Here is a 12820-nt window from a genome sequence, read left to right as displayed (position 1 = left end):
TTTGGTCACACAAATTCTCTGTGCTGACCAACATATAGCTGCATGGTTTGATGCTATTGACAATATAGAAATTTTGCTAATTTGACTTCACCTTAAATGCACCCTAAACACATTTTTAACTTCTTGTTTACTCCCTTATACTCTCTACTAGAGCTGCACGATTCTGGATAAATTAACAATCAAATTTTTTTTTAGTTTCAAACAGATCACGATTCTCCTATGATTCTGAACAGACAACTAAACAAAATAACATGTAATAAAATGCTACAATCTATTTAAAGCTGCAGTCCGTAGCTTTTTTGAGGTTAAAAATGATCCAAAATACATATTTGAGAAAATACATAACCAGCCAGTGTTCAAAACTATCTGCTTGCCTTAGCTCGATTCAAAACGGTAAGCTTGTAATAATGTTTTTAATTCCAGTGATTGACTGGTGGATTTCCGCGGGAGATTCGAGCATGTCTTTGCGTCATTACGTCACATCTGTACACATAAAGAAGAGTCTCGGCTAGTATAGGCTATATTGCGTGTGAGGATGCTGGAGGTGGAGATTTATAGCCTTTTTTCACAGCACTTGATATAATTAAACTTAGCAATTTGATGGTGGATCCAGAAAGGTTCAAACGACAATCACCAGTGACAACAGATTCACTCGTTGTAAATTATACATATACAACATAATAAATTATTATGTTGGTCATACTTCCAAAAAGAATAATCTGTGATTCTGAATGTCAGTATCCACACCGGCGTGGTGACTGACAGCTGCACATTCTCCTCAAACATTGTGTTCATCCGCGCTGTGCCGTGTCGAAGTACAACTCACGTAAAGTTGATAATTCCGCGAATGACTGCAATTGCAGATTTCGAACAGAGATGGCGACAAAGAGGAAAAACTGCGGACTGCAGCTTTAAAATGTTTAGCCTAATTAATCTTTTTAATCTATAAACAAAAAATTGTTTTGAATGAATGATTCAATCATTCACTTATAGGGCTGCAGGATTATTTGAAATAAAATTGCGCAATTTTATGCTTTAAAATGCTTTATGATTAAACATGACTAATAAACACACGACTTTGGTTTATCTGAGTTCTTCAAGCCTTCTCAGGTATTTCATGATGATAAAATATATGTATATATATATTTTTAAGATTTATTTGACGTTTTTGCCTTTTATTGGATAGGACAGTAGCTAGACAGGAAGCGAGGAGGGAGAGAGAGGGGGGGGGGGGGGAGGATGGGATCGGGAAAAGTCCACGAGCCGGGACTCGAAGTCGGGTCGCCCGAAGCGCAACGGCGCTACATATCGGCGCACTTGCCCACGAGGCTATCGGCACTGACAATACATTTATAATGCAGTGCTGCTAAACGACATAGCCTTTATCACTGTATAGAATACTATGAAATAATATATTCTCTGCCTCATTCTATGATAAGAAGCCATCAGCTCAGTTATTTGTGAGTTTGGAGTAAAAACATGTTATTAAAGGTTCTCTAAGCGATGACGGGTGACGTCACTTCTTGTTGACGTTTAAAGTATTGTCAAACAAAACGGAGGCTAGCTAGACCCTCCCTCCTCCTCATCCGCGCACTAACCCCGCCCCCAAGTCCTTCTTGTCGGTGATTGGCTGGAACTGTTTGTCATGTTTCGGGTTAGCCCAGTTTGTTTTTGTTGCTGTTTGTGGAGCCTGGGCTGTCTACAGAGATCGCGTTTCTTTACAGTGTGTTCAGGGGACAGGCAGCCAGCGGTTAGTGAGGAGATGTTTGCTGTATGTGACAAAAAATGTTTTGGCCTAAAAAACGCTTGACATCGCTTAGAGCACCTTTAAAGGAGTAGTTCACTTTAAAATGAAAATTACCCATGCATTTTCTCACCCTCAAGCCATCCTAGGTGTAGGACTTTCAGACGAACACAATCAGAGTTATATTAATAAATCTCCTGGCTCTTCCAAGCATTATAATTGCAGTGAACAATAGATTGAAGCTCAAAAAAGTGCATGAATCCATCATAAACGAACTCCACTCGGCTCCAGGGGGGTAAGGCCTTTAATAAATTATAAAGCTTGGAAGCGTCGGGGACCCAGGGTGTTTTTTTAATATAACTCCGATTGTATTCGTCTGAAAGAAGAAAGTCATATACACCTAGGGTGAGTAAATCATGGGTAATTTTCATTTTAAAGTGAACTAACGTTACTCCTTTAAATGTGGTCTTTCTTTGGACAAGAGGTTTGTGATCGTACGGATCAGGCCCCACGGTTCAGCACGCATGCGATTCGCGGATTAACTGCTAAATTTAACCATCTTACTTAGAGTTAAAGTTTATAATTTGGACGTGTTTCATCTTGTTTCGTTTTACACATTCAAACCATTTTAAACGCGGAAGAAGATGCGAAAATCGGGACTCGCGCGTTTTCTGTGCGCACTCTCACAGCCGCGCGCAGAGAGAGAGAGAGAGGCGCGTTTCAGATAGCACTCGAACACCGAATTGATTCCTCTTTCGGGTTTCCTTGCCTTTGAACGGACACATAAACACAAAATTATGTCAAAATACTCGTCTAAATGCCGGTCTCGCCAAGTATTCTCTCGTTTATGTCATAAGTGAACAGTTGAGAAAGAAACCGGATGTTTGTCAGTTTTTTTTTCCGTGCATTCGGGAGCCTAATATTCCTTCCTACTGTTGTCTGTCATTAATATTAATAAAACTACAAAATACAGCTTTAACAAAGACTAAACTATATTTCATTTCTACAGTGAACAAAGTGCTATTTTACATTAACATTTAGGCTAAATTATTCATTTCTGTACCTGAATACTAGCTAGGCTACTGTTAGACTTTGTTATTTTGTTATTTAGTATTTATGTCTGCTTGTAATAAGCTTTAAGTAATAAATGAAAAGCAAAGTGACCCCCTACCCCCATATATATATATTTTTTTTTTGCTGCTCCGAAAAAATGATCCGATCCACACCCTAAACATTTAACATTTAACTTCTTGTTTACTCCCTTATAGTCTCTTCACATCTTTTCTCCTTACATGACAGGATGTAGTCTAGTCATGTGCCCAGTTTGATTCTTAAAGTTAAGCATATCTTTTTTAACAATGGAGGTGTTTCATTTCAATGCAGGGAACCCACAGGGTTTATAGGGCTCGTTCCACTTTTTCTCAGAAGAGCTGTCACACTGAAAGCACAACAAGGAAGAAGTTTTATATGCTATGTTCTATACTTTGTTGGTGATTTATATCGTGAATAGTGTGATGAAAGCGAGGCCTTTTTGGTTCGTGCTGGAGGCAAGTTTTGCACACAGTGAATGAAACCACTTCACCTCTGCACTGCTGCTGCATAAACAGTATATTTCACAAGCCATTTGCATCTTGGCAACTTCCCACAATGATAATGACAGAGGTTTGCTACTGTATCCGTACCATCGTAATCTCGCCACTGCAAACCATTTGTTTGAATTGCAAATAGCACACTTTGACGTTAAAGCAAAATAAACGCTGTTCTACTGAACTTTCTATCCATTAAAGAATCCTGGGAAAAATATCCACAAAAAGTTTCCACAAAAAACTGTCTTTACCAGTGATTATAATAAGAAATGTTTTTTGAGCAGCAAATCATATTAGCATATTAGAATGATTTCTGAGCATTACGAAATGGTTGCAGCTTTGCCATTACATTTTAATATGTATTAAAATAGAAAGAGATGTTTTAAATTGTAATATATTTCACAATATTGCTGTTCTTCCTGTATTTCTGATAAAAAAAAAAGCAGCTGTGTGTGGTGAGAATAAGAGACTTCTTTCAAAAACATTAAAAAAAATCTTTCCGGCCCCAAACCTTTGAACATTATATCTTTTTTTTGGTAACACTTTACAATAAGGTTCATTAGTTAACTACCTTAGTTAACATGAACTAACAATTCTTCTTCAGCATTTATTAATTTTAGTTAATATTAATTTCAACATTTACTAATCAAAGGTTGCAGTTGTTAACATTAGTTAATGCACTGTGAACTAACATGAACAAAGATGAATAAATTCTATAACAAACGTATTGTACATTGTTAGTTCAGGTTAGTTAATACATTAACTAATGTTAACAAATTAACCTTATTGTAAAGTGTTACCAATTTTTTTTGTTTAGCTACATTTTATGTCTGTGAAATAATCACTGTCCGCAAACCTGCTTTCATAATCATCACCACAATCATTTTAGCAAAAAGTTTATATTTGTTATCATGGCACATCTCTACTAGCACAGTTCAGTGGCAGTTTTATGGTCAAAAATGTAATTTGATGATTTTTACATCATGATCATTTGTTTGACCTGCATTCAGCACACTGCCTGACTTCACTTCACGTATTAATTATTGTCGAGTTCTATCTTTGAGGTAAGTTGAGGTGCAAAGTCTGGGCTTTCACAGCAGGTTTTGATTATGTAAGATAATGAGGTTTCTCAGCTGGGCTCATCTAGAGTCTCTTATGTGAGAAAGGCTTTGTTGTAACGTACAGTCGTGTTTTGAACTCTTATCAGATCGCAGTCACAAGCTTCTCCCGTACATATCTTCTGCCCTCCCATCCTATCCCATTAGCGTCGAACCTATTCTTCAAATTCTCTCATAACCTAGCAACAATGCAAACACCTGGCCGTAGCTTTCACGAGAGTCCTCTCCAATCCGACGAGCGTGTCCCACGCGCAGCATCGCTTCCTGACCTTTCTCCGCGCTGTCTGTTGACAAGCACCTGGGCCAGTCATTCTAATCGGGGAGCCCGAGCTGCCCTGATGACGTCAGCTAGGACAAGTGCGGGCCAGCGGGACATTCTCACGGCATCGGCGTGATTCTTTTCCTGAAATCAATCCAGGGACGTATTAGATGCGAGCTGAATGTAAAGATGTACGACAGGGACTAAATCTTACGCCTGTTCATGATAGACCGGAATATTTCAAATTGAATTTGATAATCATTTAAAGGGGGTCCTATTTTTCTTTTTTACATGTTCAACTTTCTTTAGTGTGTAATGTTGCTGTTTTAGGTTACAAAGCACACAAAGTCACTCCAAAGCAAGTTCTTCTCTATACCTCCTCAGTAAGCAGTGTTTCTGAACTCCCTGAAATGCCTCCATTGTAGTCTTGAGTTTTTTTTTCATGGGAATGTACACGCCACAATGTTCCTCATTTAAATAATTCCCGTCCAAGGCGTATGCAAAAAAGGGGGGATGAGGCCTGGTTGAGTTGTGTTAGTAGTATGTTGTCACCATGTCCAAGAGACACTGTTTTTTCCAAAGGTTGTTTAGGGTTGATCAGCTTGTTGTTCTTGATTGTCATTGTCGGACTCCGTCTCAAACTGATAATGGCAAAACTGACGCTATAGTTAGCGTAGTTACAGTAGTGTTCAAAAATTGGGGGTCTGTAAGATTGTTTTTTTAATGTTTTTGAAAGTATCCTATGTTCACAAAAACTGCACTTATTTGATCCAAACTACCAGAAGATCAGTAATATTGTGACATATTATTACTAGGGATGCACGATATAGGATTTTGGCCGATATTCGATATGCCAATATTTTCAAACTAATTTTGCCCGATGCCGATACCGATACCGATATATTTGTATTTTTTTTAAGTGCAAAAAAAGCTTATTAAAGCTTCTATTAATGTTCTCAGTCAAGAGCAGTGAGTGATTTCCTCTGTTTTGTTGTTTTATTAACATTAACGGGATAGTTCTCCCAAAAATTTAAATTGTCATCATTTACTCTCTCAAGTTTCTTTCTTCTGTTGAAATTATAAAAGTTATTTGGAAGAATGTGGCTAACCAAACAGTTGCTGTACTCCAGTGACTTCCATAGTATATTTAAGCACAAGAAAGAAATGAATCCAGGTTTGAAACAACATTAGATAGACAGAATTTTTATTTCTGGGTGCAGTATCTCTTTAAAGACAAGCGGCAGAATATTATTACTGTCTCTTTAAGAACTGCACGCGAGTAACGCGACGCGTCTAATATACACGCATTTGACAAGCAGATTTTCTCTGTTTGCTTTCACTTTAGACATAACCAACTTTGTTTATGTAAACCTTGTGTGTATTTGACAGTATCAGCGCAATAAGACTCGAAAGATTAGTCCAGTATGCAGGCGCTGTGACAGGCTTTTAGTTCCTGTGAGCGTCGCGTGTACGCGCTCAGAAAAGCGGATGTTAGAACAGCGCATCAGCACGTGAATGACATGTTTACCTAGCAAGACTTTGACGCACATGCAAACAATGAACTTTTGTGAAATGCGGTGTCCCGTGAGTGTAACTCTACCTCTGCGTTTACATGTGATGTGATGTGATGTGAATGTACGTCGCGTTGTACAGTATGTTGAGATGAAGGCGCCAGAATTGAACTGATAGAATGCACGATACTATGATTTTTCTTCAAAAGCAGATAGTGGAGACATTTTAATCGCCCACGATCAAAAACCGTGAGACGCACACCCCTAGTTGGAAGTTTAAGTTGCTGGCGCTCATGCTTCGTTCACGGTCGTCACGTGCGCATAGGAAACACGCCACCCTATCGGCAAGACTCATCGGCAGAAATATTCATATCGGCCGATGCCGATGATGGTCATTTTAAGCTTTTATCGGCCGATACCGATGTTGTCCCGATATCATCGTGCATCCCTAATTATTACAATTTCAAAAACTGTTTTCTATTTTAATATACACTACCGTTCAAAAGTTTGGGGTCAGTGAGAATTTTATTTTTATTTTTTTGAGGAAAGAAATCAATACTTTTATTTATCAAGGACAGTAAAGACATTTATAATGTTACAAAAGATTCTATTTCAAACAAATGCTGTTCTTTTGAACTTCCTATTCATCAAAGAATCCAAAAAAAAAAAAAAAAAAAAAACTGTACAACTGACAGACCAACAACTGTTTCAACATTGATAATAATAATAAATGTTTCTTGAGCATCAAATCCTCATATTATACTGATTTGTGAAGGATCATTTGACACTGAAGACACTGACACTGGTGATGCTGAAAATTCAGCTTTGATCACAGGAATAAATTACACTTTACTATATATTCACACAGAAAACAGCTGATTTACACTGGAATAATATTTAATACTATAACTGATTTTTGTTGTATTTTTAATCAAATAAGTGCAGCCATGGTTAGCAGAAGAGAATTCTTTTAAAAGTATTTAAAATCGTACCGACCCCAAACTTTTGAACAGGAGTGTATTTTCAAATGTAATTTATTTCTTTGATGGAAAAGCTGAATTTTCAGCATCATTACGCCAGCTTCAGTGTCACATGATCCTTCAGAAATCATTATAATATGCGGATTTGTTGCTCAAGAAGCATTTCTTATATATACATATTATATAACAAATCTAATATTTACATTTTTATATTTATAGTATAATTATGTACAGTAATATACATGATCAAATCTAACCTGCTCCATAAAGTATGCTAATGTGATTGTTACTTCATTTGAATCACAATGTGTTACATTGCATATTACAGTTAATTTGCCATCATGGTGTTGATGCTCATTTACAGGTTCATAATTGTGTTTATAGGGTCTACTAGAATGTGTACATTATTTAATGTTCAAAAAAACACGTTGCTTTTATTATCATTTGTATTGTTGCAATTTCAAATAAATGCTGTCTTTTTTAACTTTCTATTTATTAAATAATTCTGAAAAAAAAAAATGTATAACAGTTTCCACAAATATATTAAGCAGCACAACTGTTTTCAACATAGATAATAATAAGGAATGTTTCATGAGCAGCAAATCAGCATATTAGAGTGATTTCTGAAGGATCATGTGACACTGAAGCTGGCGTAATGATGCTGAAAATTCAGCTTTTCCATCAAAGAAATAAATTACATTTGAAAATATATTAAAATAGAAAACAGTTTTTGAAATTGTAATAATATGTCACAATATTTACTGATTTTCCTGTAGTTTTGATCAAATAAGTGCAGTTTTTGAACCCCCAACTTTTGAATGGTAGTGCTTTTTTTTTTCTTTTTTTTTTTTTTTTAATCGTTGTTTTTGTATAATAAAGGATCACTGTCCGCAAAACTGCTGTCATTATCGTCACGGAAAACATTTGAGCTATTTAATCCCGAAACGTTTCTATTTTAGATATGATTGGTCATAATTTTATGATTTTTACATCATGATCACTGAGTAGGTTTATTAAGTGTCATTATTAATCTCTAAGCATTTTAAAAAATGTCTTTATATTTCCAGTTCAAAGCTATCTGGCGTATTAAACAGCCTTCTCTTAAACGGGAGAAATGTTGTTACCATCACACAGGATCAAACATCCATACCATCACGCATTATACCAGAATCCACTTGACAAATCTGAGAAAAGTTTTGACATCCATGAAACAGTTTGAAGAAGTCTTATTTTTCAAGCTTTCAAAAGTGTCCTAATTGAAGAATTACCCATATATGGCCTATTATTATTCACATAATAGGATAACATATACGTATTCATATCCCATTCTGTCTTCTAAAGCCCACCTGTGTTAAGATAGTAATCTAATAGCATTTTAGAGCCTGTATGCAGTTCCTGCCTCTAATTTGATCTTTGCTTGATTCCTTTGCAGGAGGGGGTGGGAACAGAAAAGGCAAGAGCAAGAAATGGAAACAGATGCTTCAGTTCCCTCATATAAGCCTGTGTGAGGAGTTACGTCAGACTATAGGTACACAGCTCACGTTTATATCAAATATGTCATATATGTGTTGATATGCAAGTCACATTCATGTCATATAAACTGTTCACTCGTATAGAAAAAGTTGTTTCTTTTTTTCTCTGTCATTTTATTGTGGCTGTTTTGTGGTGTCTTAAAGCTATCTGAAATGTGATTGGTATTTTCCTTGCATATTGCCATATTTCTCTGCAATCTTAAATTGCTGTGGTTCGCCTGGTAAACTATACAATGAGTGAAAAAATTACATGGATTTATATTGATGGAATGTCTTAAATAGTATAGCAGAAGTCTTAATTATCATTCTTAAATTTGGGGACAGAAAAACAGGAATCACCATATATGATTATTAATCTTCAAAAAAAACTATGATTCCATTTAATTAGATTCAAAATGTGGTGCTGCTGCGCGTTTTACAGGCTTGCGGTTTCAGAGCATTTTCTCAATTATTGAATACCTCACATTCATGCCAAGTGATTGCTTATGATGAATGTTGATGAATTACGACAGTGCTGTCTAGACTGTAACATAACTTTATGCTGTCTATACTGTAAAATATTGTGAATGGTTATGAGTGCACATTTGATCTCCCTCATCTTTTTGAATGAGCAGCTGAAAGTAAAGCATAGACATTTCAAAATAAAAATCCCAGGTGTATTTCGGGCTTGTTTATAATGAAAAGTTCCTCATTATGCCATAAATAAATAAATATTCTTCTGGTTATTATTTGTATTTTGGTCACATAATTATTGGCTAATATTAAAATTCTGTATTATTTTGTCTGAAATAAAATTATTACAAAAAAAATCATTTTAAATGCGACAATTTAAAATAATTTATTTTTATTAATTTTATGAATGTGCAGTATGAAAAAAGGGAACCAGTGTTATTATTAAAATGGTTCAGTTAATAAAAATCAGTGTGTTAACATGCACCCTCATAATGCGATTATAATGGAATTTTGGCAATATTGCGATTAAACTATCTCATCTAAACCCAATATTTCGATCAAACTTATGCGATTTAAGCTCATAATCGTAGTAACCTTATTCGCATTAAACCATGTGGCGTACACTGATTTTAATCGCAATAAACAGGCATGTTATAAATTATTACCTTAGGCCTTGTCCAACTTAATACTTTTTTGTTTGAAAACGCATCTTTTTCTCTCCGGTTTGGCCTTCCGTCCACAATTAGACGGCGTTTTTATTAATGAAAACAAAGCTATTTGAAAACGCCGTTTTCGCGTTGTAGAAGACGTTTACACGACAACAAACAATATGCTTAAAAAGGAGAAGCTTTTCCTTTGAGTTTTCCGCGTGCAGACGATACCATTGTCAAAACGATCTGTCACACGGATCTGTGAAAATAACTAAAAACGCTGTATTCTGCTGCCAGGTCATTAGATGGCGATGAAACACTATACACTGAACGCGTAATACGCATGAGCATGACGTCATCGTCTTCAGAGATTCGCGTTTTTGTTGTTTACACGGAGACCATTTTCAAAAACTTGCACTTTGAAACCCATTTTTAAAAGTTTGCGTTTTCAGCTACCCGAAAAACGCTGTTGTCGTGTAAATGAACGGCCAAAACGCATAAAAAGTTTTACGTTTTTAGTTGAAAACGGTCTTGTTTTAGGCCCCGTTTACACGAGAACGATTCCGGGTGAAAACGTAAAAATATTTTATGGGATGTGCCTTTCGTTTACATGGCAACGGCGTTTTGGGGGCTCAAAAACGCAAAAAGGTGAAACCACCCTCCAGAGTGGAAATCTTAAAAACGCTCCACCGTCGCGTTCCCGTCTAAACGGTAAAAACGCAAATCTGCTCACGGTGGCTCTCGTCGCGTACGCGTTTATGTCACATGCATGCGCAGGAAAATAACAACCAACATGTCAGATTATTTCCATACGTCGGACCTTCATGTTGCCCTAGCAGCTCTGAAAAACATACAAGAGTCTTTTCAGCAGTTGTACAAAATATTCTAAGATATTGGTGTTGTTGTGTGGCAGTGCTTCACATTGCCACCTAGCCGCCTGGAGTGCATACTACATCGAATTTCACACACTTTTGCGTCACCATATGCACGCGGATTTCCCAACCATAACGCTCGTCTAAACGCAGAATAAAAAGTGATAACGCAACGCCACTTTTGCGTTCTCTCTTCAGATCGTTTCCGTGTAAACATAGCCTTAAACAGCCCCTGAGACGACGTTTTTATTAATGAAAGCGAAGCTTTTTGAAAGCGCTTTCCAAAGTGGATAAATTTGAAAACTGCGTTTTGGTGTTGTAGTGTGGACTGTGAAACCGGAGGTACTTGAAAACGATGACGCATGTCATGTGATGCATATTGTACTAATAGATATTCATGTTTACACCGGTTATGTGCCTGTTATGTGCTATTCATTTTCACACAGTTGCTAAAATATGTTACTTTGCACACACTCTCATATCACAGTCCTGCAAAGTTGACTTCAAAATTTACTCGCATTTGCTGTCCTGTGAATGGTGTGATATTTTGCTAAATAAGTTTTCTCTTCTACAAATCGCTAAACTCTGTCAACACAACCCGGCATTGCGATGTTCACGAAACTCCAAATAATATCCAGTGCGTCCATAAAAATGTATTTTGAATTTGATGTGAGTAGATTTAAACAATGGCCGGTAACATGCATACTGTATGCCTATCTGAGTGTTGCATAACCATAATTAATTAATTAGCAAATAATCTGAATAATCAACCATCTGACTGCGATTAAGACCTTACTCTGGTTATTAGACATAATCGCATTATTGGTGCCCATGTAAACGTATGACGGCAAAGGTATGCACAATTGAATATCCAATATTGTTCTACACCAACATTTAAAAAAAATAAGTGTTTTTTGTCATGATTCCCTATACTTGCTAGGGTGTTGTCTTGGACTGGGTGGTTGCTAACAGAAACAACATAAAAACAGAAAATAATATCATGCATCCGTTGATTTAAAAAAAAAAATTAAGCACATCTATTCTCAACAAGCTGAGAGAGAGAGAGAGAGAGAGATGTTTATTTGTTACACTGATAATTTACTTGTACTTGAAAATTGAAATTGTGACATCATTTGTATTTTCACAAGTTATTTAGGTGCAAGTCTTGATATTTGTGTGTTGGAACAGGAAGTGTTTCACTCGTTGTTTATGGCATTCAAGCATAGGCGGAGCTTGTGTAAGACTGGGCAAGGTTTAGCTCTCCTCTGGCCACAGACTAAAGACTGGTGTGGAATCTTCTTACTCAATTCACTACTCACTGCTGCTGCTTCTCGTTGCTTTTAGAGCGAAGAACTGCCCATAACTGCTGGTCTAGGATCAGTTTTCACCGTAATTCTGGCGAAACAGATTTTAGCGTCAAAGGTTTCTGTTTACAACGTGTTTCGCAGCGCTGAGCAATGTTGCCAATCACAAACATATCAGATGATTTTTTGAACATAATTAGACGTGTTAAGAATCCACTCACCATTTAAAGTTCTGCACGCTCGCAAATCCTCTCATTATAAGTTAATTTATAACAAACAGAGTGTAGAAATGATGTCCTCTAAAATAAGAGATTTATTGTGCTTCATTGATTATAACGGAACTTTGTGAGATCGCGATCAATTGAGGTGACAATTTCTAGGCTTATAATCCATTCAGAATTTAAATAAAACTTTTTTTGCTGCATTGAGGCAATGGTTATTTTTTAGGGGTGTAACGATACCCTCATGTCACGATTTGATACATATCACGATGCTGAACTCACGTTTTTTCTCACACAGCAATTTGTTCTTTTTGGGCGAACTATACACAATACATATTGTCACTATCCACGATACATATTGTTGTATTTTTGCATTGCAATATATTGTGACACGTCACATTGTTACACCCCTATTATTTATTATACGGATTGGCTGCCATGCTAAATCACAAACGTAGCCGCTTTAATAACAAATCATTTATCGGGAGCATTTATGCTGGGATGTGTAGGTTGTTGCTTGATAACACGTAACTTGAAACCATTTCATGACATACTATTTAAAATGTGTTTTTAAGGAGGAAGCGCATCTA

The 12820-nt window shown here is 36.4% G+C and overlaps 1 protein-coding gene across 1 annotated transcript in view; it reads left to right on the top strand.

The window, feature by feature from the left end:
- Positions 1–12820, top strand: part of grk6 (G protein-coupled receptor kinase 6) — a 59130-nt gene that overhangs the window by 5139 nt on the left and 41171 nt on the right. Inside the window, exon 2 of the mRNA XM_056262302.1 lies at positions 8631–8726. Coding sequence (XP_056118277.1) covers positions 8631–8726 — 96 coding nt within the window. The remainder of the gene's footprint in view (positions 1–8630; positions 8727–12820) is intronic.

This window comes from Rhinichthys klamathensis, unplaced genomic scaffold, assembly GCF_029890125.1.
Source record: "Rhinichthys klamathensis goyatoka isolate OS25496 unplaced genomic scaffold, OSU_Roscu_1.1 h1tg000191l_1, whole genome shotgun sequence".
Lineage (NCBI taxonomy): Eukaryota > Metazoa > Chordata > Actinopteri > Cypriniformes > Leuciscidae > Rhinichthys > Rhinichthys klamathensis.
Note: the sequence above shows the minus strand (reverse complement) of the source record. Positions and strands in the feature narration are given on the sequence as shown.